This window comes from Misgurnus anguillicaudatus, chromosome 6 (assembly GCF_027580225.2).
Source record: "Misgurnus anguillicaudatus chromosome 6, ASM2758022v2, whole genome shotgun sequence".
Classification (NCBI taxonomy): Eukaryota; Metazoa; Chordata; class Actinopteri; order Cypriniformes; family Cobitidae; genus Misgurnus; species Misgurnus anguillicaudatus.
In genome coordinates, this window is record NC_073342.2 from 753,632 (window position 1) to 775,601 (window position 21,970).

The 21,970-nt window shown below is 39.2% G+C and overlaps 1 protein-coding gene across 7 annotated transcripts in view; it reads left to right on the forward strand.

The window, feature by feature from the left end:
• Positions 1–21,970, forward strand: part of pamr1b (peptidase domain containing associated with muscle regeneration 1b) — a 174,404-nt gene that overhangs the window by 114,883 nt on the left and 37,551 nt on the right. For 5 of the 7 annotated variants that reach the window (XM_055192300.2, XM_073868331.1, XM_055192297.2 and 2 more), the window contains 3 exons: positions 16,870–17,055; positions 19,704–19,770; positions 19,872–20,104. The exons of 1 other annotated variant lie outside the window; for it this stretch is intronic. In XM_055192300.2, coding sequence (XP_055048275.2) covers positions 16,870–17,055; positions 19,704–19,770; positions 19,872–20,104 — 486 coding nt within the window. The remainder of the gene's footprint in view (positions 1–16,869; positions 17,056–19,703; positions 19,771–19,871; positions 20,105–21,970) is intronic. One more of the 7 variants, XM_055192299.2, reaches the window with a different exon arrangement.

The following is a 21,970-nucleotide window of genomic DNA, read 5'->3' on the forward strand; positions in this document are numbered from 1 at the left end:
AAAAACGAACGGATGGAAGCGTTGATAAGAGCATGGTTGTGTGTAAGCTATGCAACAAGGAATTCACATATCACCACAGCACATCGATCCTCAAGTATAATCTCAATGCAAAACATATAGGGCTCGCAAAATCGCTAGCCCGACGTCCCGGGGCTATTGTGCTTTGCAGTCGGGCTATTAAAATGCATCCCCGCCCTGCCCGTCGGGCTACCTTGACTTATAGGTAGGAAAAAATATATTTGAAATGCTTATGCATTCTCTCACAGATTGGATGGGTAATTGTGGTGTATGAAATTCATGCATTTGGGTATTTAAATTGCGTTTGAGCGCACGCTCGAGTTTTACTTTCACTTTCGCGCGAAGCCGCAGTACAGGAAGCAATCCGTACTGATTTGTCATGGATTTGTTGGGCAAATCCTCCAACTTCGTCTTGTCAGTCATTACTATCCTCAAGTAAGAAAATTAAATCTCTCCCAGCAAGCTTTAAAGTGATATAGATTGTATGGGCAGTGAAGAGAGTAACTCTGTGCAGAATCGCTCTTAAAGCGACAGTAGCCCCTGTTTTTCTGATCGAAAAAATGATCCAATCTCTAACTGGATGATCCAAACTGAGTTTTGTGACCCACTGAACAACTTTTAAATGGTGAGTATATCTGGTGTGGGGATGAGCAGGAACAGTTGGTTTACATGGAAATCCATTTTTTTTTTGAGGAACCCTGTGCTATGCCTACAAAGTCAAGTGGCATTTTCTTATCTGTGACTTCAGTTAATATTTCAGATTCAGAATCTGAAGTTTATAGATATTTCACTTCGGTTATAAGAAAAATTTGTACTGATGATTGATATGTACTAAAATTGACATGTGTTATTTGTGTTTTGATAGATGTTTTGTCTTAATATTCTACATTAAAAGTTATGTATTTTTAATTCGGGCTACTTGCATTCATTTCGGGCTACCAAAAACTGAAGAGTGCCTGCCCGAAGGGCTACCAGGGATTTTGAAATTTTGCGAGCCCTGAGCTAGCGTGGACGTTAGCCCGACTCCAGGTACAACGACTTGGTTGAACAAAAATAAACAATATTTTGTTGCTTAAGCTTATTTATTCAGTCATTATTCATGGTATACTAAAAATCCATGTGAAAAAATAACTTCTCAATGTTCTCAGGTCAAATATTTATATGTGATTAAAATGAGATTAATTTCGATTAATTAATTACAAAGCCTCTAATTAATTAGATTAATTTTTATATATATAAAGAAAAAATGTAATGTGAAAAAAAAAGGATTCAAGGTGAATGTGAGTCCAAGTGACAATGTGAATTTTCGGTTACTATGTTCTAGAATGTTTTCAGTTGAATGTATTCCTGTTGCACTTACAGTACCTGACAATGTTTGCTTTAATACCAGGTTGATTTTGAGTTATTATAAAAGCCTTATATTTCATGCAATTAACACTAGCTGGTAACACTGTTGGTTGATATGTTATCATACCAGTTAGAATGTTTAGCTGTATGTAATTAAATGCACCTGGAAAGGTTTGATTAGAGAAGAATAGTGAAGTGTTGAATGAAGTCTAGTGTGTTCTGTTCATGATGAGGTTATAGCATTTCTATGAGTAACAGGGGAAATGTTGTGTTTGCAGATACTGACATTTATGCATATGCTCCCCACCAGTAGGTGGCACTAGGAGGGGTCAAATGAATGCAATATGTGTAGTGGTAAGAGGAGAAGAAGTGTGACGATGAGCGTGCTATGAGTGTAATAAGTGATGCAAAAAAGTTAAAGTAAAGTGTTGAAAGAAATCACCGTCTCCATTTGATTTACGAATACAACAGAGTGACATACATACTTTACGCTGCATTCAGACAGCCAGCGATGTTATCGCTGTGTATCGCCCGTCTTTTTCAATGAGTCGTTTCTAAATCTGCTTGTCATACACAAATGAGTACCATCCATGCCAATAACTGACGAGAGAAGGATGATGTGAACTCCACTGCTTCGTTCTCATTGGTAGTCGCTCCCGAAATTCGCTCGACATTTGCATAAAGTTAATTTTCTTAACTTTCTCGCGTCGCTGGACACGCCCATACGGTTTCGCTCGTACCGCCGGAAGTCGCCCGTTTTCCATTGAAATGAATGAGATCGCGTCGCTCTGCTACTGCTGGTCGCTGGCTGTCTAGCTACAAAAGTGAACGACACAGAGCGACACGCGCTCGTTGATGGGCGTTCCTTGGCTAGTTTCTAAAAGTGGTATCAAAAGTCACTTTAGAGGTATTGTTAAGTTACAAGAACGGTGTTTTTGGATTTAAAAGTATTTATTTCTCGATAAAAGTAACAAAATATATGAGATAAAATGCCAAACTTATCAGATATATACATAAATACGCATTTTCCGCCATCTTGAATAATTTTCTCAGACTCGACCACAGACCTACGTCACGCTGCTCCTTCACTACGATTGGCAGTCGCTTTGTCGCATCGCTCAGCATTTGCATAAAATAGCCTGCTTGTCTATTTTGGCCCCGCCTTGCTCGCGCAGCGGCGAGCTCGTAGCTGGCAAACGGCCACTTCCATTGAAAATGAATGGTAGCTTGTCGCTCTGTCTCTGTCGCTTGTAGCTAATGTGACTGGGGGGTAAGTCCTTAACACGTTTCTAGTCTTCTATTAAGTTTTCTCGACGTGGGCTCCATTCTTACCTCTCTCTCTCTCTCCTTCTCTCTCTCTCTCTCTCTTTCTCTCTCTCTCTCTCTCTCTCTCTCTCACACACACACACACACACACACACACACACACACACATGCCTGCTGGCTTGATGGAGCTTTGAATCAATGTTTGGAATGTTGAACTGCCTTTACCAGCCTCCCTTTCCGTTCTCTCGTCTTTATTTTGTGAAGGCATTGGTGTTTTTTGTATTTTTTGTCTACAAAGTGTGCCAACAACAGCAAATTTAGTGTTTATATTAACTTAGGTCTGACTGGGAACATTTAATTCATTAGACAAGCATTGTAACGATAATACTAAGAATGTGGATATTTTGTTGCTGTTTGCTTGCTAAGTTGTTAGCACTTTTAGAACACAGACAGCAAATCATTACCGGAAAAAATGTATAAACAAACTTCCAAATATCCGGTTTAACAACTGATATAATGTAATAAATCTACCTGTTAATGCAACGAACTTCAGAAACTGTCGTCTTTGCTCTCCAGGCAGAGAGTGCACACAGAGATGCTGCGGAACGGGCGGGAAAACGCAAAGTGGATTAGCGGAATCAGTGGATCTTTAGCGATCTGGGATTGGGAATGTTTTTTTATTACTCCCCCCGGGCATTATTATTTTTGTAATAACGCAGGTTAAAATACGGGAGATTTACGGGAAAATACTAATAAGGGAGGACGGCGGGAAAGAAGGGTAAAATACGGGACTTTCCCGGCCAAAACGGGATACTTGACAGGTATGCCACATGGCTGCCTCTCCAGAACATATTTACAACACACAAATGCTTTGGGTTGGTTAAAGAAATAAATATTGTATTAACGTAAAACCATAAAACTTGTCCAACATGATGAATCTTACCAGGGGCCCGTTTCAGTAAGGAGGTTCAACCTGAGTTAAAACTCTGAGTTGACTTACTCTGAGATGGGAAAATCTGAGTTTTCGGTTACAGAACAGCTGATCTGAGTTAGTTTAATTGACTCTGAGTAGGTTGACTCTGAGTTAAGCGCGTGCACAACAACTATGAAAAGCCGATATTACGATTCGCCATGGCAAAGCACGTAAAAAAGAGGTCTAAATCGTTTTTACTACTAAAACTGAATGTGTTGCTGCAACTGTACAGCAACTACGAGCATATACTTTAAAGAAAAGAGTTGTTGTTGGAAATTGCTACTCTAGTAAATAAATACATTTAATTTTTCATCACTGTTAAAATATCAGAAGTAAATAAACTGAGGAGGACTGTACATTATTACACCTAAAATTCATTTTCATGAAGATGCAATGCCATGGACAAAAGAATATGACAGCAGCTTAGCTAAAAAAAATAGGCCTAAGACTTTGGCATAAAAGGTACGAACTTTACAAATGTTTGTCATGAATAAAACCGGTATTCAAAACTCATGCCGAGACGGTATTCAAACTCAGGTCACAGACAGTACATCTGCCCTAAATACTGCACACAGCACTACCCACTAGACCAGCGACTCTGATAAGTGGATTCATAAGAAATGTAAAGGCAACTGTTCAGATGTAAGAGCACACAAAGGCTGTAAGGTCATTAAGTCATTATTAGTCATGTAAGGATATTTATATATCTAAAATGACTGCAAAGAAAAATAATACCACTCACCTAAATAAAAGTGTTTATGACAAAAATCCACTTGGGGTCACAAAAAACTCACAACATAAATCTAACTTTCTACAAATAAATGCAACATCATCATCTACAGGATCCTCTATAAAAGTACATGACATTTGAGACTCTGAGAACAAGTTACCTCTCCTTCTGAAACAGGCTTGACTCACCCCGCTGTCTCAGGTTTAACCTACCTCCCATTTTGAAATGGAAAACTTAGAGTTTCCCTCCTTTCAGGGTTAACATACTCAGAGTTTTCACTTAACCACCTTTCTGAAATGGGCCCCAGGTCTGCACAGGTCTGTGCTTAAAATGGATGTACTGCATAAAATGTTCAGTTTTATGCTGCACATAAATTATTGAATTTGGCCTTGAAATAGTTTTAATATCTTTCTGCGTAACAGAAGGCATATTGGAGCAGTGAATCTTTGATCGTCTGTGGAGATAGTGAGACAAACTCAAATGCAGATTTAAATGAACACTGATTTGATTAATAAACAGGAATCAAAACCCATGAGAGGGCAAAGCAACAAAAGACTAGATAAACTAAAAGGACAGGCTAGACAGGAAAAAAAATAAGGCTAGACAGAAACTTGACATTAAGTACAACTTTGAGACTAGACTAGACTAGACTAGGATGTTTTGCTAAACGAACGAGCACAGGACAGCAAACACAAGGAAGCAATCCTAAATAAGGAAGCAAATCAAGAGGGGAACAGGTGACAATCATGAAACTACAGTATAACAAGGTGATTAACGAGGAGACGAGGGGCAAGGATAGCCTGGTCCAACCAGACTCTTGTACATTCATTTCATTTGTACATAGAGCCTGGCCATGCTCCATTGTATGTAACTCAGTCTGGCACACGACCTCAACATCATCGTTCTTAGCCACCCCCCTCTGTTCGCTGATTGGACCTGCAGATTTTTGCCGGAGAAAACGAAACTCTACACAGCAGTCCCAGACGTTGTACTGAAGCTAAATGAAAATTAAGCGGAAGCACGTAGGAGGGGCAGAGCCAGGCTAGGGCAAGGAAGCAAACAGCCCAAACAAAAGGCCATGTGCTACCTACATGGCCCTGTCATTATCCTGCCTCAAGAAAAAAAAAACAAGGACAAGAAAGCAAAAAAATGACAGACGCTTGGGTCTTATCCTTAAAGTTCTAATGATTTTAATACAAAGGAGACCATTTCAAATCGTGAGACAAACAAACATAGTCAAAATGCAGGCAGTGACCAATAAACACGTGGACAAACCAATAAAGAGGGGGAAAATCCAATTGCCAATCAAGGCAAACCAATTATACATACATGAAGCAGAACATGAAACAATAGTAAACAGCAGAATCAGAATGAGGTTTATTTTCCGCTTTGTGCACACACACACACAAGGAATTTGTTGTGTTTTTTTTACAGGAGCTCTGTGTACATACAAACATACATATATACATATATGACAAGAAAGAAGAATATTTAAATAATTGAAGGAAAAAATTTACATCTGGGAACCTTTTGTACTGATTTGCATAATGTATTGTATATACATCTGACAAATAAATATATGAATATATGTATTTTTTTTTACATAAAAACTGTTATTGACTTTTCAGTAGTAATAAGTCAATAACTGTAACAGGTACAGACAGTACTTTGCAAAGATTGTTAGAAACAACATGGCATTTATAGGCATCAAAAAGGATGTGGAAATTGATGAATGGTTGGAGAAATGAGATCTTCCAGCTTAAATGATACAGTGAGCTTTTGTGATGTCTTACCATCCTTAATGCTTTCCAGTTTGTATATCCTGTACAGGTTCAAATTATAAGTAAATTATCCTTAAACAGGGTATAAAAACAGATGTTTGTGTGTGATAGAACTATAGGTAGCGCTAAGTGACGTCACGCTATACAGATCACGCTGAACAGATCGTGCATCAGAGCTCCGTCGAGTTCTTCATCTAAAATCCTTTTTTTTACTATCTTATTCCTATTTATATAATATAACTTATTAGTTTTACCTAGGAATACTTTACCATGACGATTATTGAGCAGTACTACCACGTGAAACTATTTATCACTAATAAACACCCAGTGTTAGCATATAGCCCGCTAGCATCAACAAACGCTGCCGACTGAAGCTAACATTTTCCGATCTAATGGCGGATTCATCTGATATATGCTTTTCTGACCTGTCCTCGCCTGAGCGGGAAGCTGTGGAGGAGTTGATCGGTTTGAGCAGATCCAACGCGAGCTACAGCGCCCACTTCACCCTGTCTCCGGACGTCCACAAGTGACCCAGGGGTGCAACAAACAAGCATTCCACGCAATGCAGCTTCACGGACCATGAACGAGTGAACGGAGACGCCATTGCCCAACATGAAAGCGATCGGGAAGCTGTGGAGGAGCCGCTGCCCGGCCTTCGGAGATTCAGCATGCCCCACATCAACCTGGACCCAGATGTTCGCAGGCGACTGAGGCGTGTCACAACCGAACACCCCACGCGATGCAGCTCCGCGGAGCGCGCTCGGGTAAATGAAGACGCCATCGCCCAGCATGAAAGCGGTAAGACTCCGCTTGTTATTGTAACATGTACTACTTGCCACATGTATAGTTTAGCTTCTGCTGTTAGCATAGAGGGGTTTACATGCACTAAGTGTATTGAAGTATTAAGATTAACTGAGAAGGTTGCTGAACTAGAATCGCGCATCCGAACGCTAGTTGAGGATAGCAAAACCGCTAATGTTACTGTTGTAAATACTGTATCGAGCGAAAAGACGAATGGCTCGGTTCCAACATCAGAGGCTAATGTAAACATTACAAATACTGTATCGAGCGCGCATAGTGTTTATCAAAATACACATGGCTCGGTTCCGACATCAGAGTCAAGTCGGCGGTCTAACTGGGTGACTGTCAGGCGGCATAGTCATATACCGCGTCCATCTAAGACCCATAACGTTATGGTACTTTCTAACATATTCGATCCCCTAAGGAATACATCAGCTGAAACACCTGTTAAAAGTGCCCTGGTCATTGGAGATTCTATACTCAGGAACACTAACATTAAGGCACCAAACACCCTAGTCGACTGTATACCGGGAGCCAGAACGTCTGACATTAGTTCCAAACTTAAAGTGCTGGCTAATGCTAAGCGGAAGTTTGATTGTTATTCACGCCGGCACAAATGACACCAGACTCCGACAGTCGGAAATCACCAAAGATACTATTAAGGAGATGTGTGAAATTGCAAAAACAATGTCAGACAATGTAATATGCTCTGGTCCCCTCCCCGCCTACCGGGGAGATGAAACACACAGTAGATTAGTGTCTCTCAATGGCTGGATGTCAAAGTGGTGCCCTCAGCATAATGTAGGGTTTATAGACAATTGGAAGCATTTCTGGGGGAGACCATTCCTCCTAACCCGAGATGGCCTTCATCCGACATCAGAAGGAAGTGCTATACCTACCAAAAATCAGATTAATAGTCTTAATTCTGATATAGTCTGACTATCCAGGGCCCAGGTCAGAAAACAGACGGATCAGCTTAACCGTCCGTCTGTTAGCTGGCATGATATGTCAAGATCACATATATCCCAGCACTTCGAGTCGATCTTACCAGAATATCAACACATTTCAACTGTATCTGTTCCCTGAACAAGCAAATACAGAGCACCGCTTGCCACATCACGTACAAATTTGATTAACATAAAATTAGAAAACAATACATTACCAGATGAACCTCGAATGTTAAAATTCGGCCTTCTTAACATTAGATCGCTTACCAATAAAGAACCTATTGTTAATGAAATAATTAATGACCAAAACTTAGATGCACTCTGTTTAACAGAAACCTGGCTTAAAGCAGATGACTACATTAGTTTAAACGAATCCACCCCACAAGACTATTATTATAAACACGAACCTCGATTAAAGGGGAAAGGGGGCGGTGTAGCTACAATATACAACAACATTTTTAAAGTTAACCAAAAATCTGAACTAAAATTTAATTCATTTGAACTAATGTTATTAAATATGGAAATAACTGATCGTAACAACAAACAGCTTTCTTTTGTCTTAGCTACAATCTATAGACCTCCGGGCCACCATGCAGATTTCCTTAAAGAAATAGCAAATTTCCTGTCTGAGCTTGTAGTCACTGTAGATAAAGCTCTTATCGTTGGGGATTTTAAGGGGCTGTCCACACGGAGACGCGTATCACTGCATACGTATAAATTTGTTATCGTATTGGCGTTACATCCACACGGATCCGGCGTTTTGGGAGACTGAATCCGCTATTTTTTGAAACCGGGTCCTAAAGTGGATAAATCTGAAACCGACACCCTTGCGGTTTCGTCTGTACAGCCAATCCGTATATTTTGTGAAGCGAAAACGTCATCACATCACGTGTCGGAAGCGTCACACGTAACAGCAGCAACAATAACAGTGGACTACATGATTGTGTTCGTGCTACAGAAGCTACTAAAGCCTACTAGCTTTATTACAGCAAAATCTATTGCTTCTATGCAATTGTGGTGACCAACAATCGATAATAGACAACACCATACGTTGGTTATGCGCATGCTCAAAGTCTTCTTCTCCGTGTATGGTGTATATCTGTGGCAGAATTACAGCGCCCCATACTGGTCCGGCATATATACTACACCGCTTTCAGTCGGTTTCAGTGGTTTCGTGTGTACGGATTTTTTTTTTTAGAGCAAGGAAAAAAAATGATCGGATAGGGGATGCACCGTCTTCGTGTGGACATAGCATAATATTCATATGGATAACTCAAAAGATCCATTAGGACGTGCGTTTATGGATGTTCTAAATTCTCTCGGTATTAAACAAAACGTGTCAGGGCCCACGCATACTCGTAAGCACACATTAGACTTAATTCTGTCACTCGGACTCAATATTAATGACATCGAAATATCACCTCAGAGTGATGCAGTTTCTGACCAATATTAATGACATCGAAATATCACCTCAGAGTGATGCAGTTTCTGACCATTACCTTGTGTCATACACTGTACTTCTAGATAGGATCACTCAATCCACAACATGCTACCGATTAGCCAGAACAATAATTTCCACCACTAAAGATAGCTTTATTAGCACTCTTCCAGACCTGTCCCAAATGAAACATGTAGCAGATAACTGTGACGACCTAAATACTGTAATAGAAAATCTGAACAATGTCTGTTCTAACACACTGGAGGCCGTTGCTCCCATTCAAAAAAAGAAAATCAAAGAAAAACCGCCAGCTCCATGGTATGACCATCACACCGTTGCTCTTAAAAAGCAGCTAGAAAAATGGAAAGAAATTATAGAAGCACAAAGTTAGAGGTATGGCGTGCAGCATGGAAAGAGAGTGTTAAACACTACAGACAGGCTATAAAAACGGCCAGATCTACCTATCTCAGTACGCTTATTAAAGAAAATCATAACAACCCTCGTTTCCTCTTTAGCACAGTTGCAAAACTGACAAGAAACAAGGAACAAACAGAAACCAATAGTAAACTTCAACACAATAGTAACGATTTCATGAACTTCTTTTCTAACAAAATTACGGCTATTAGGGAAAACATCGGAACTACCCAAGCAGCCATCACTCTACCCATTAGTTCACTAAACACTAGATTACCATATGAACATCTTGATTCATTTAAACCTACTACAATAGACGAGCACTCTAAACTAGTCACATCATCCAAATCATCGTCCTGTATATTAGACCCCGTTCCCACAAAACTACTTAAAGAGGTATTCCCTGTAGTGTCAACTCCGGTACTACATATCTTTAACTCATCGCTAGAAATAGGATACGTTCCAACAGCTTTCAAGCTAGCAGTTATTAAACCGCTGATTAAAAAACCACAGCTTGATCAGGGAGAGCTTAATAACTTCAGACCAATCTCAAAAATATTAGAAAAGGTAGTGGCAAGCCAGTTAAGCACATTCTTGACAAATAATAGTACGTATGAAAAGTTCCAATCAGGATTCAGGTCCCACCATAGCACAGAGACAGCGTTGCTTAGAGTTACAAATGACCTCCTGTTAACATCCGATCGTGGTGAAATCTCAATCCTTATATTACTAGATCTTAGCGCAGCCTTTGACACAATAGATCACACAATCTTACTCAATAGACTAGAAAACTATGTTGGTATCAGTGGTCAGGCGTTAGCCTGGTTTAGGTCGTATCTAACCAATCGCTATCACTTTGTTTATGTAAATGAGGAAGAGTCATATCACTCCCTGGTTAAATATGGTGTACCGCAGGGATCAGTTTTAGGTCCTATCCTGTTCTCGTTATATATGTTACCCCTAAGAGACATTATCAGGAAACATAACATAAGTTTTCACTGCTATGCGGATGATACCCAGCTTTACATCTCACATCCCAGCGAAACCCACACGTTTTCTAAGCTAACAGACTGCATTAGCGATGTTAGTGACTGGATGGCACATAACTTTCTTAAGCTCAACTCCAATAAGACAGAGATGCTTATTATTGAACCGAATCGCTACAAACATAATATGTCAGATTACAAGTTGCACATAGATGGCTGCACTGCGGTGTCATCTTCCTCGGTTAGGAACTTAGGTGTGATGTTCGACAGCAACTTATCCTTCGATAGTCATATCGGCAACGTCTGCCGCACAGCATTCTTCCATCTTAGAAATATCTCAAAAATTCGCCATATGCTGTCTACATCTGACGCAGAGAAGCTTATCCACGCTTTTATGACCTCTAGAATAGACTATTGTAACTCGCTACTTGGGGGATGCCATGCAAATCAGGTAAACAAGCTGCAGCTAGTTCAAAACGCTTCTGCAAGACTGCTTACTCAATCTAAGAAGTATGACCACATAAGTCCAATTCTGGGATCATTACACTGGCTACCAGTTAATTATCGCATACAATTTAAAATATCACTTATCACCTACAAAGCCTTAAATGGCCTAGCACCCTCATATCTCAGAATACAATCCATCACGTGCACTGCGTTCGCAAAATTCTGGTCTCTTAGTTATCCCTAAAATATCAAAAGTGTCTAAAGGTGGAAGATCCTTTTCCTACTTAGCCCCTAAGCTCTGGAATGATTTGCCAACCGTTGTCCGAGAATCAGACACAATAGATACCTTTAAATCTAGACTTAAAACTTTTCTCTTTAACAAGGCATTCACATAATTGTTTTATTAATGGTACTCATCTCACAATAGATAGCTTGAACAACCTAATAAATAAATAAACGAAATCCTCATTTTCGTCAACACTTCAAAGCATGGCAAATGCTATTAATATTCTTAAGAAAAATGTTTAATCTCTCCTTACTCGTTTACATATGTGCAGCAAACCATGAGCCGGGCATAAACTTTCAAAAACAAATGTCACGTATAAAATAGAAAAGGCTACATATAAGGAAAAGAAACGCTACTCTGTGCACATACAAACCACAATACAAGGCCAAAATCTTCAAAACTAGACCAATAAAACCCGAATCGGGCCATTAATTGCCAAGCGCAGAGGAGTGATTGAAAGTTATGTATGGCATTATGTTATCACTTGCTCGGCCCTTCTCCTGAGGTTTCTGAGTCGAGTAGGGGAGTACTGTGAAGCCCAGACAGGCATCAGGGAGATGGCTGGCGCAGTCACGTCCCCGTCTCCCTTTTACTCCCTTGCTCGTCCGGATTTCAATAAAGCTCGGTGGGTATTGTTGGACTTTAAGGCGTCCATCTGCATGTTCATAATTGGAGGAAAGACACAAATATCTAAATTGAATATTTATTGATCAGATATGAAAAAGTTTTACAGCGCGCCGGGTTGTTTCAAGGCCACAATAGGCAAGCAACAACCCCCAGCATTTGGGAAAACAACTATTTATAGAGTATGTGACGTCGATCTTCTTCTTAGAATCTCCACCCACAAAGGCTGCTTTTCCTCGTGAATCTGACTCCCTCACCACACCCAGTTTTAGCCTAATAGGCAAAGATAAACACACAGACAAAGGAAAAAACAACTGCTCTCCCCCAACTTTGAGAGTCCTGCAGTTTGTTTCTTCTCCCCCCAGTACTTTTCCACTTTACATATGATTGACTTCACATAGCATTACATATGATTGACTTCACATAGCATTTTATAATGCTTTCTTAAAAACAAATCATTAATAAAACATTCATTTATTCATAAAAAACAAACTGTAAGATAAAAGTGATTATTGTGTAGAACACATTTCAATATCATGACATAATTTCATTATTCGTAAAATTGGTTATATGAATAAGGCACACATTAACTTCTTTAGATAGATAAACACATATTAAATCTTTTACTGCAATACTACTTCTAAGCAAACACTTTTATCATCATTAAAAAACATCTGTTCAGTATGTTTTCCCTTAGGGCTTTTTACAGCCCCCCTGGCTCCCACACACACATCAGCCACTTTGTGCCCTCGAGCATTTCATCCCTACATGTCAATGTCTTATTACAGGGCAATCTTCTACATTAGTCATGGGCACAAAGGCATAATCATTTATATATTTTAACACATTAATATTCATAGCAACATGTAATTGTATAAATCCAAACACCTCTAAATGTAACAATCTTTAATTGAATTATTTCCAGTGAACTAATATCAAAAGCATGCACTTCTTTGTTTTCTCCTTAAAGCTTTGCTATTATCTCCTTATATCTTTTCTCTGACACCATCTGGAAATTAATTCACTCAAGCTACCTCCCCCCAATAACCCTCCACACACAGACAGCTCTCTTGTACTCAGCACAGAAATCATTGTTTTAATAATACACATGAATTAAGATTATAAACAGCACGACTAATAAAATAAAATCAAATCCCACAATTGGAGAGTGTTGAAAGTGAAAGTAAATCAGCTGGAATACAGAGAGAACAAACAGGAAGTGAAACATCAGGGGTAACACTCACACAACACCAACAACAAAGTCAACAAACACTCTGTAAAATTGTGCATAATAAAGCTGACATTTTTTCCTAGCCCAGGAACAGAACCTTTAGCACACTGCACAGATTGTGCCTACGGAGCAGGTATAGCCGTACAATTCAAAGCGAAGTACGGTACACAAAAGGTTGTAAGACAGAACAAACACACAGGTGAATGTGCAGTTACTCATGAGGACGACGGCAGATTGATTTTTCATTTAATAACCAAACAAAACTGTACTGATTTACCAACATATGAGAATTTTACCAACAGCCTCAGATGCATGAGAGATTGGTGTAAAAAAAAAAAAAAAAGGAATAACAAGTGTATCTACGCCCCGACTGGGGTGTGGGTTAGATAAATTGGATTTCCATAAGGTAGTGGAGATCCTGACAGAAGTGATTGTAAACGTCATATAAGTGTATGTTTTTTCCATCGTTTCACTTCTTTTGCTATACTCTTACCTGTTATTAAGTTTCAATTTAAGAGTGTTTTTTGAATTAAGCCAATAGGCATAAGTGTATTTTTCCACAGAGATGAAGCTATATGGAGATTGGAAGGTTCTGTGGGCCCTAGGGGTTAATACTGCAATTATAATCACCATAATATTTAGCATAAACAATGGAGGTAATCTGAAAATTGACAAAAGGTCCAAAACTACATCACAAGATTAGTGTGTACAGAGATATGGGGGAATTGAATTGAATTACACAAGTACGTCATACACCTTTGATTTATGCAGTATGATAGACTGTGGAGGGCAAAGTAACCTCTATAGTAGTGTCCATTGGTCTATTTGTGGCTATCCTGGTGACCTGTGGATGTTGTTGCATTCCCTGTCTTAGATCCCTGTGCAACAGATTAATAGTATCTGCAATAGAGAAAAAAGAGAACAATCCACCCCCATGTAGCATGCCCCTATTAGGCTTACAGAACCTGGATGAGGAGGAATAAGAAAATGTGTGACCTCTTTCAGAGGTCAAGAGAGGGAATTGTGGGATTTGATTTTATTTTATTAGTCGTGCTGTTTATAATCTTAATTCATGTGTATTATTAAAACAATGATTTCTGTGCTGAGTACAAGAGAGCTGTCTGTGTGTGGAGGGTTATTGGGGGGAGGTAGCTTGAGTGAAGGAATTTCCAGCTGGTGGCCGAGCAAAGAGATAAGGAGATAAGAGCAAAGCTTTAAGGAGAAAACAAAGAAGTGCATGCTTTTGATATTAGTTCACTGGCAATCATTCATTTCCAGATTGTTACATGTAGAGGTGTTTGGATTTATACAATTACATGTTGCTATGAATATTAATGTGTTAAAATATATAAATGATTATGCCTTTGTGCCCATGACTAATGTAGAAGATTGCCCTGTAATAAGACATTGACATGTAGGGATGAAATGCTCGAGGGCACAAAGTGGCTGATGTGTGTGTGGGAGCCAGGGGGGCTGTAAAAAGCCCTAAGGGAAAACATACTGAACAGATGTTTTTTAATGATGATAAAAGTGTTTGCTTAGAAGTAGTATTGCAGTAAAAGATTTAATATGTGTTTATCTATCTAAAGAAGTTAATGTGTGCCTTATTCATATAACCAATTTTACGAATAATGAAATTATGTCATGATATTGAAATGTGTTCTACATAATAATCACTTTTATCTTACAGTTTGTTTTTTATGAATAAATGAATGTTTTATTAATGATTTGTTTTTAAGAAAGCATTATAAAATGCTATGTGAAGTCAATCATATGTAATGCTATGTGAAGTCAATCATATGTAAAGTGGAAAAGTACTGGGGGGAGAAGAAACAAACTGCAGGACTCTCAAAGTTGGGGGAGAGCAGTTGTTTTTTCCTTTGTCTGTGTGTTTATCTTTGCCTATTAGGCTAAAACTGGGTGTGGTGAGGGAGTCAGATTCACGAGGAAAAGCAGCCTTTGTGGGTGGAGATTCTAAGAAGAAGATCGACGTCACATACTCTATAAATAGTTGTTTTCCCAAATGCTGGGGGTTGTTGCTTGCCTATTGTGGCCTTGAAACAACCCGGCGCGCTGTAAAACTTTTTCATATCTGATCAATAAATATTCAATTTAGATATTTGTGTCTTTCCTCCAATTATGAACATGCAGATGGACGCCTTAAAGTCCAACAGTATAGACTTGTGGTGTTAAGCCCACTAGTCGGGGGCGGGACTTCAGTCCTTAAAAGGGTGTCACTGCACCCATTTCCAAAACATTCGCCGTCCCGTGCATTTTTCTCGTTCTCCCTAAACCAAACTGTGCAGAGTCTTTCACTGGGCTGACGTTGTATCTTCAATACGTATGTGTACATGTGTGTGTATGTGTGTGTATATATATATATATATATATATATATATATATATATATATATATATATATATATATATATATATATATATATATATATATATATATATATATATATGTTTGTGTATATGTACATGTGTATACATATGAATGGCCCCTACACTAATTGGGTTTTGTTTTTCTTTCTTTATGTCTCGTCCTTGTCTCCGAGGACAATGAGACAAACAGACCCAGTTCCGGTAAATGTGAAAGTCGGCACACCTCTGACCCACCGGCAGACCTTCAACGTGATGCCCAGCTGATGCATGACCAACGACCACCGGCAGAACCCGCTTAACCTCCGCCTAATCTCCTTAATCGTTTCAATGTATATATAAATATATCTCCCAAGGGTATTTCCCTCCTATGACTTTTTTTTTTTTTACTTCCCCGGCTGAGCCTGGGTTTTTTTTCTCCTAGGGGGTTTTTCAACCTGGGGAGGCAGCCTTCTTGGGCTTAACTTAGCACCCTCTTCTTTACGTTACATTAGCAATACGCACGCTTATAATGTTGATTCATAGCCGCAGCAAATTTAGCTGCTTGTGCTATTGTGTATTATGTTGTGCTATCTGTCGTTTTTCTGTGCTTTCCACTGCTTCTATTAATGTAAAGCTGCTTTGAAACAATCACCAATTGTGAAAAGCGCTATATAAATAAAATTGAATTGAAAAATTGAATTGAATACTGAAAATGTTACATTCTGCAGATCTAAAGTTCAGTTCAATATATCTCTCTTCTTTTGAAAAAGTACTTTGTGCGGTACTCAAAGATAATCAACTCTGTTGTGAATGAACACTTCTAGGGTCTCTAGCCTAAAGCTGGTTTAGTTGGATAGCCAGATAAATTTAGAATTAATTTGTGCCAACACAGGGTTTTGGCAACCATAAAAGTAGATTGGCTTTGAGTGGTGTTCATCTAATCTGCTAACCCGCTCGGGGCAGGTTATGTTCTGGATCAGTTTATATAATAAACAAATTTGTTTTTAACTGCACATTAACGCAATCATTATCATCAATAACCAAACTTTCTCCAACAGTTCTCTCTTACTTTGACAGCAGCAGAAAAAAACAGTATATAATTATGTGTCTGCAATACTTTTCTATATAATTAATATTTGCAATTATTTATAAATAATTTTCATGTGCATGTGCTCACAGATTAACCTACTCGCTCTTTCTTGTCTTTCTTTTAGAGGATAAAGGAGGACATTGTCCTCCTTTGGCACCGTTGTATAATGGTTACTATGAGTTGGTAACAGGCCAACTTCCTGAAACAGTCGAGTTTTTCTGCAACCACACTTATGCTCTGAGCGGCAGTGCACGGAGGATGTGTCAGCCTAATGGTACCTGGACTGGAACCCAGCCCATCTGTCTTAAAGGTTAAAGCTTAATTCAGTGTAATTATATGCATAACTGCAGTTAAAAGAATAGTTAAACCAAAAATTTAAATTAACACATATTTTACTCACCCCACAGCCATCCTTGAAATATATGACTATCTGCTTTCAGACAAACACAATCAAAATTATATTAAATAATATCCTGTGATTTTTAACTTCGTTGGCATTTTTAATGTTCCAAAAACATGTTCTAAAAATTTTATATTTAAAGAAACATCTTTATGATGCTATGTGATCATCAGTGATATTTCCAAGAGTTTCAGGGTGTTTTGGGTCTTTTAAATATTATACACTCTCGCCCCAGCGACCCGACCAGGGTTGATCAGACCCTGCATGTGCCCTAGCAGCAACCTGTGGATCTGCCCCTTTTAGCCAAATCCATCTAGATGCTTTCTAGGCTGTGTCTGTGGTCAAAGGGATCACTTTCCTTCACCTCTCCTGTTACTTCCAGTGCCATGTATGCCCTGCACAGCAACTGGACAGCAAAGTCCTGACAACCAACCTCCACAGGCCAACACTTAGCTCTCCAACCTCTTCTCTGGCAGTCACTCCTCAGATCTTCATACTTTGCTCTTTTCCGATCATAAGCTTCCTCCATTTGCTCTTCCCAGGTACCATGACCTCAAGAATCAGAATGTTCTTTTGTGAGTCTGACCACAGCACAATATCAGACCACTGAGCAGAACATGTGAGAGGAGCTGAGCAGTGATAAATTCCAATCCCCGCTTACGTGGGTGTTCGCTAATCCCGCTTCACTGCTCAAAGTTGCACTAGACTGCTTCACCCAATTCCACTCACCTACAATTTAATTCTCCTACAAAATCTGCTTCACTGCTTCACAGGGCCTGCAGTTTGGTGTGGTTAGACCGCACCTGATATGATTAAGCAAATCAACCTGCAGCAATCCCGCTCCGCGTCACGTCCGCCATGCAGCCTATATTTTGGTGCATGCCCTAGACTCGTGGTGTGAGCAGTATCAGAGCGGAACCAGAGCGAGACAGAGTGATTGATCCAGCCTTTGGATAAAAACTTGTTCTGCGCTCTGACTATATTTCTCACTATTATGCTCTGCAACTGAGTAGTCTCTGTGATATGGGAAGAAAAACCACAGCTGCTTTCTTAGGTCTACTTCTATCTTTCAATTCTGTGCAGTAAAGTAGAGCCCCCTGGTGTTTCTTCTTCTTTGACAAAGTGAATAGCATTCCTACAAAGCCCTGATCTTCGGCAGATGAGAGTGTTGCAGGTGGTTGCAATTGTCCTAAGAACCTCATCATGCAAGAACTCTAATGCAGCAACTCAGGATATGTTCAAGTGTTCCAGTTCTCTCACAGTGGGGCAGCCCGGTTGTTCCTCAACACTCGGGAGGACATCATAGACAGTCTTAATAAGGAATCTAATACCCTGTAAATCCATTCTCCACAGATCATTCCAGGTGATCTTTCATTCAAATACCTGGTCTCATTTGATCCAGGTGCCTTACCATCTTATTGCTACTGCTTTAGTCATCCTCTCCCCTTCCATGACTGCCCTGACTTTATCCTGAATAAGCTGTAGTCTCTCCATCTCTAAACATGGGACTTCAAGGCTTCCAAGGCCAGATCTTCCTTTGGCAACTTCTCCCACGAACACTTTGTGGTTCAGCCACACATCAGCCTCTTCTACTGCAGCTTCTGCTTTGCACTTTCTTCCTGTTCTCACTGTTACTCTTGCTCACTGAACTCCTCCTCAATAGATTTCAAGGGGAGTCTCAGTTTGCAAGAGCTCAGTGCGATGGTACCGATACTTCTTGGTAAACCCAGCCATCTATGCAAAAACCAGCTGACTTCTCTCACCAGTTGGTGGACAGTGGAGATTGGGAACTCATATTATGGCTGAAGGATTATATGAACTGTATGCTGTGTCGACAGATTCAAGCTTTAAACTGCAATGGAAGGCCGCTCCTGTCAACTTTCTACAACCATTGCTCACACTCCTCACAGGTGTCTCATATTGCATCTTTGTCCTTGAGCGACGCATCAAATATCTTTCCAAGACTCTTAACTCTTTAAGTTCTCTGTGAGAGTTAGGAGACTCTTCCCTTCTTTAGCACTACAAATCTTGACTTTGCAGGCTTAAAGACATCCTTGCCCACCCCAACATCCTCTCCAGCCCTTTCAGTATCCACCTAATAAATTTGTTTTTGATAAATGGGTGTATTTTGGAGCTTTAAAATGGGGCCATATCCAATGACATTATAAAGCTGAAAAGAGTCATACACAACTAGGATGACTTGAGGGCGAGCCAGATATGGGCTAATTGTCATTTTGGGATGAAGTATTCTTTTATATTCAGTAGAGATAATTCTAAAGTTAAAAAGCTTTTGTACAGAATATTAAGATTCCCGAGAACAAAACTGAGTGAATGGAAATTCACTCAGGATTAATTGAACTCTCTAATACTGTTTATTTGATAATATATCTTTGTGATAGGTGTGACTTATTATTATTATTACATATTCATATTACTAAAACCACCAATCCAATATGAAATGTGTTTTTTTAGAGTATAAAATCTTCAAAATATTGCACTGATAAATTCAAAGCTTAATCAGTAACTATGCTATTTATTGTGTATATTTTCACTTACAGCCTGTCGAGAGCCCAAGGTCTCTGTACTGGTCAAACAGAGAGTTCTGCCTCCACAGTTCCAATCAAGGTATAAACAACTGCACTATTTCAAGTAATACATGTGTTGAATATTTGATTTGATTTCTTTACTTGGTCTAATATGAATCCCCTGTTCTCTTTGTTTCTCAGGAAAACAGCTGTACATAAGTTTTACTCCTCATTTGGGATGACCAATTTCCTGAATGATGTACGGCCAACACGCATCCCTCTCAGCCTACCCGCACTCCCACATGGGTTTCACCATCTCTACACACACATTGAGTATGAATGCATTTCACCATACTACAAGCACTCTGGAAGTGCACACAGAACCTGTCTGAAGACTGGCAAGTGGAGTGGCCGTCACGTTTCCTGTTCACCAGGTGAAAACACAGAACCCAAAACATTCAGCACTGCAAAGTGGTTAAAGAGACTGTTCTATGATGGCATTTCGGTGCCAAAAAGAATCGAGCGCATCACTGATACAAAAGTGTTATCGCGAGAGCTAACAGATCTGCAAGCAAGGAAACAAAAGATTGCGAGCTCCTTTTAAACCCTCGCGCGCAAAATCATCCCCACACTCTCGCGCTGCATCCTCTCTCACCTGCTACTTTTTGCTTGCTTGCGCGAATACAATTCTTTTTGGCAGTCGAGGGGGGGACTTATTTCTTTACATGTAATCTCAAATTTCATTGGTTACTACACTATTCTTAAAACCGGTTGTGATTGGACAGTCGTGGTAAACAGCGGCCGCCATTTTGAGGTGAAAAGTCAACTGGACAACAGCACAGATACACAGAATGAAAACGAAAGAGAAGTCAAAGTGGAAATAAAACACGCAATGTTCAGCAATCCACTTCAAAAACTATTAGTATGATAGTACAAATCTACCCAAAATATTTTAAAAAGAGAGTCTGAATTTGCATTAAATGTTGTGACTGCTGAATTAGGGCTATATTGAACTTTATAAATATATTTACTATTACTTACTAGTAATAGTATAACTCCACTATATCTAAAATATATATTGCATGTTTTAATCCCCTGGGACACACCACAAACACAATGATTTTATAGAACATCATGCTTTATGTGTCATTTAATAATTAAATAATTCTGGAAGCCATGGCTGTTTTTAAATAAGGGTTTTATGTTTACAGTCTTGCTAACTATTCTTTCCCCAACAATTGACGAGTTATCTATTAAGAGAAAACATTTTCCTGCAAATGACAAGTTATTACAGCAATCCATATTTTCCGCAATTATTCACTAGGTGGCGCGCTCACCCAACTTATTAGTTTAGTAGTAGTTTATTTTTTTAATAAGAATATAGTCTCGCGTAGCCAGACCTTCAATACTGTTCAGCCAACAGTTTGTGGGCGTGACGTCTGAGGCTGTTTCACCATTCAACTAGGTTTGTGCTTATAATAATAGTCTTGTGGGGTGGGTGGATTCATATAAACTAATGCAATTATCCGTTTTAAGCCAGGCTTCTGTTAACTCTTTCTCCGTCAGCGTTTTTGTTAGCCGGCACTTCTATTTTTGAGCATTTTCTGAAAAACGACAAACCCAAACTAAAACGTCTGCATAGTCATAACATCTCAGAGTAGTAAAGAAACAGAGTAAACCAAGGTAAAATATACATATAAATGACTTCCGTTTTTAAAAAAAATAACATTCACTTAGCAAAAAGGTATGAAATGGTCATGTAAGACACTTGGGGACACCATATAGGTAAACTGAATGTCTGACCATGTTGTGATTCAAATTTGAGAATGATACTTAAATCAAGAAGTACCTTTTACTGACGTGAAGTGAATCCTTGTAATCGTTTCATGATTGGTTACTACCCCTGCCCATCAAAACTTTGCTGGCTATGCATTGGCTGGCTTCGTTTTGGCGTAATACAGTCAAAAGCCTATGGTGCGCTGAATGACACCTGGCTTACCCAATGTGCGCTTCCAGGACATTTTAAGTTGTAAAACCTTATCTGATTGGCAGAGGTGGGTAGAGTACCCAAAATCTGTACTCAAGTAAAAATACAAGTACTTATACAAAAAAATACTCAAGTAAAAAAAACAATCTAATTATTTACTTGAGTAAGAGTAAAAAATAATTAGATGAAAACTGAAAACTGAAAACAACTTTCACTTACAGATCTTAAAATACATCAGGGCCCTTTGTTTTACTTCAAGATGCGCACAGGTAATGTTTTTAGTAAGGCATGTTGTTTAAAACTAGTTATATTT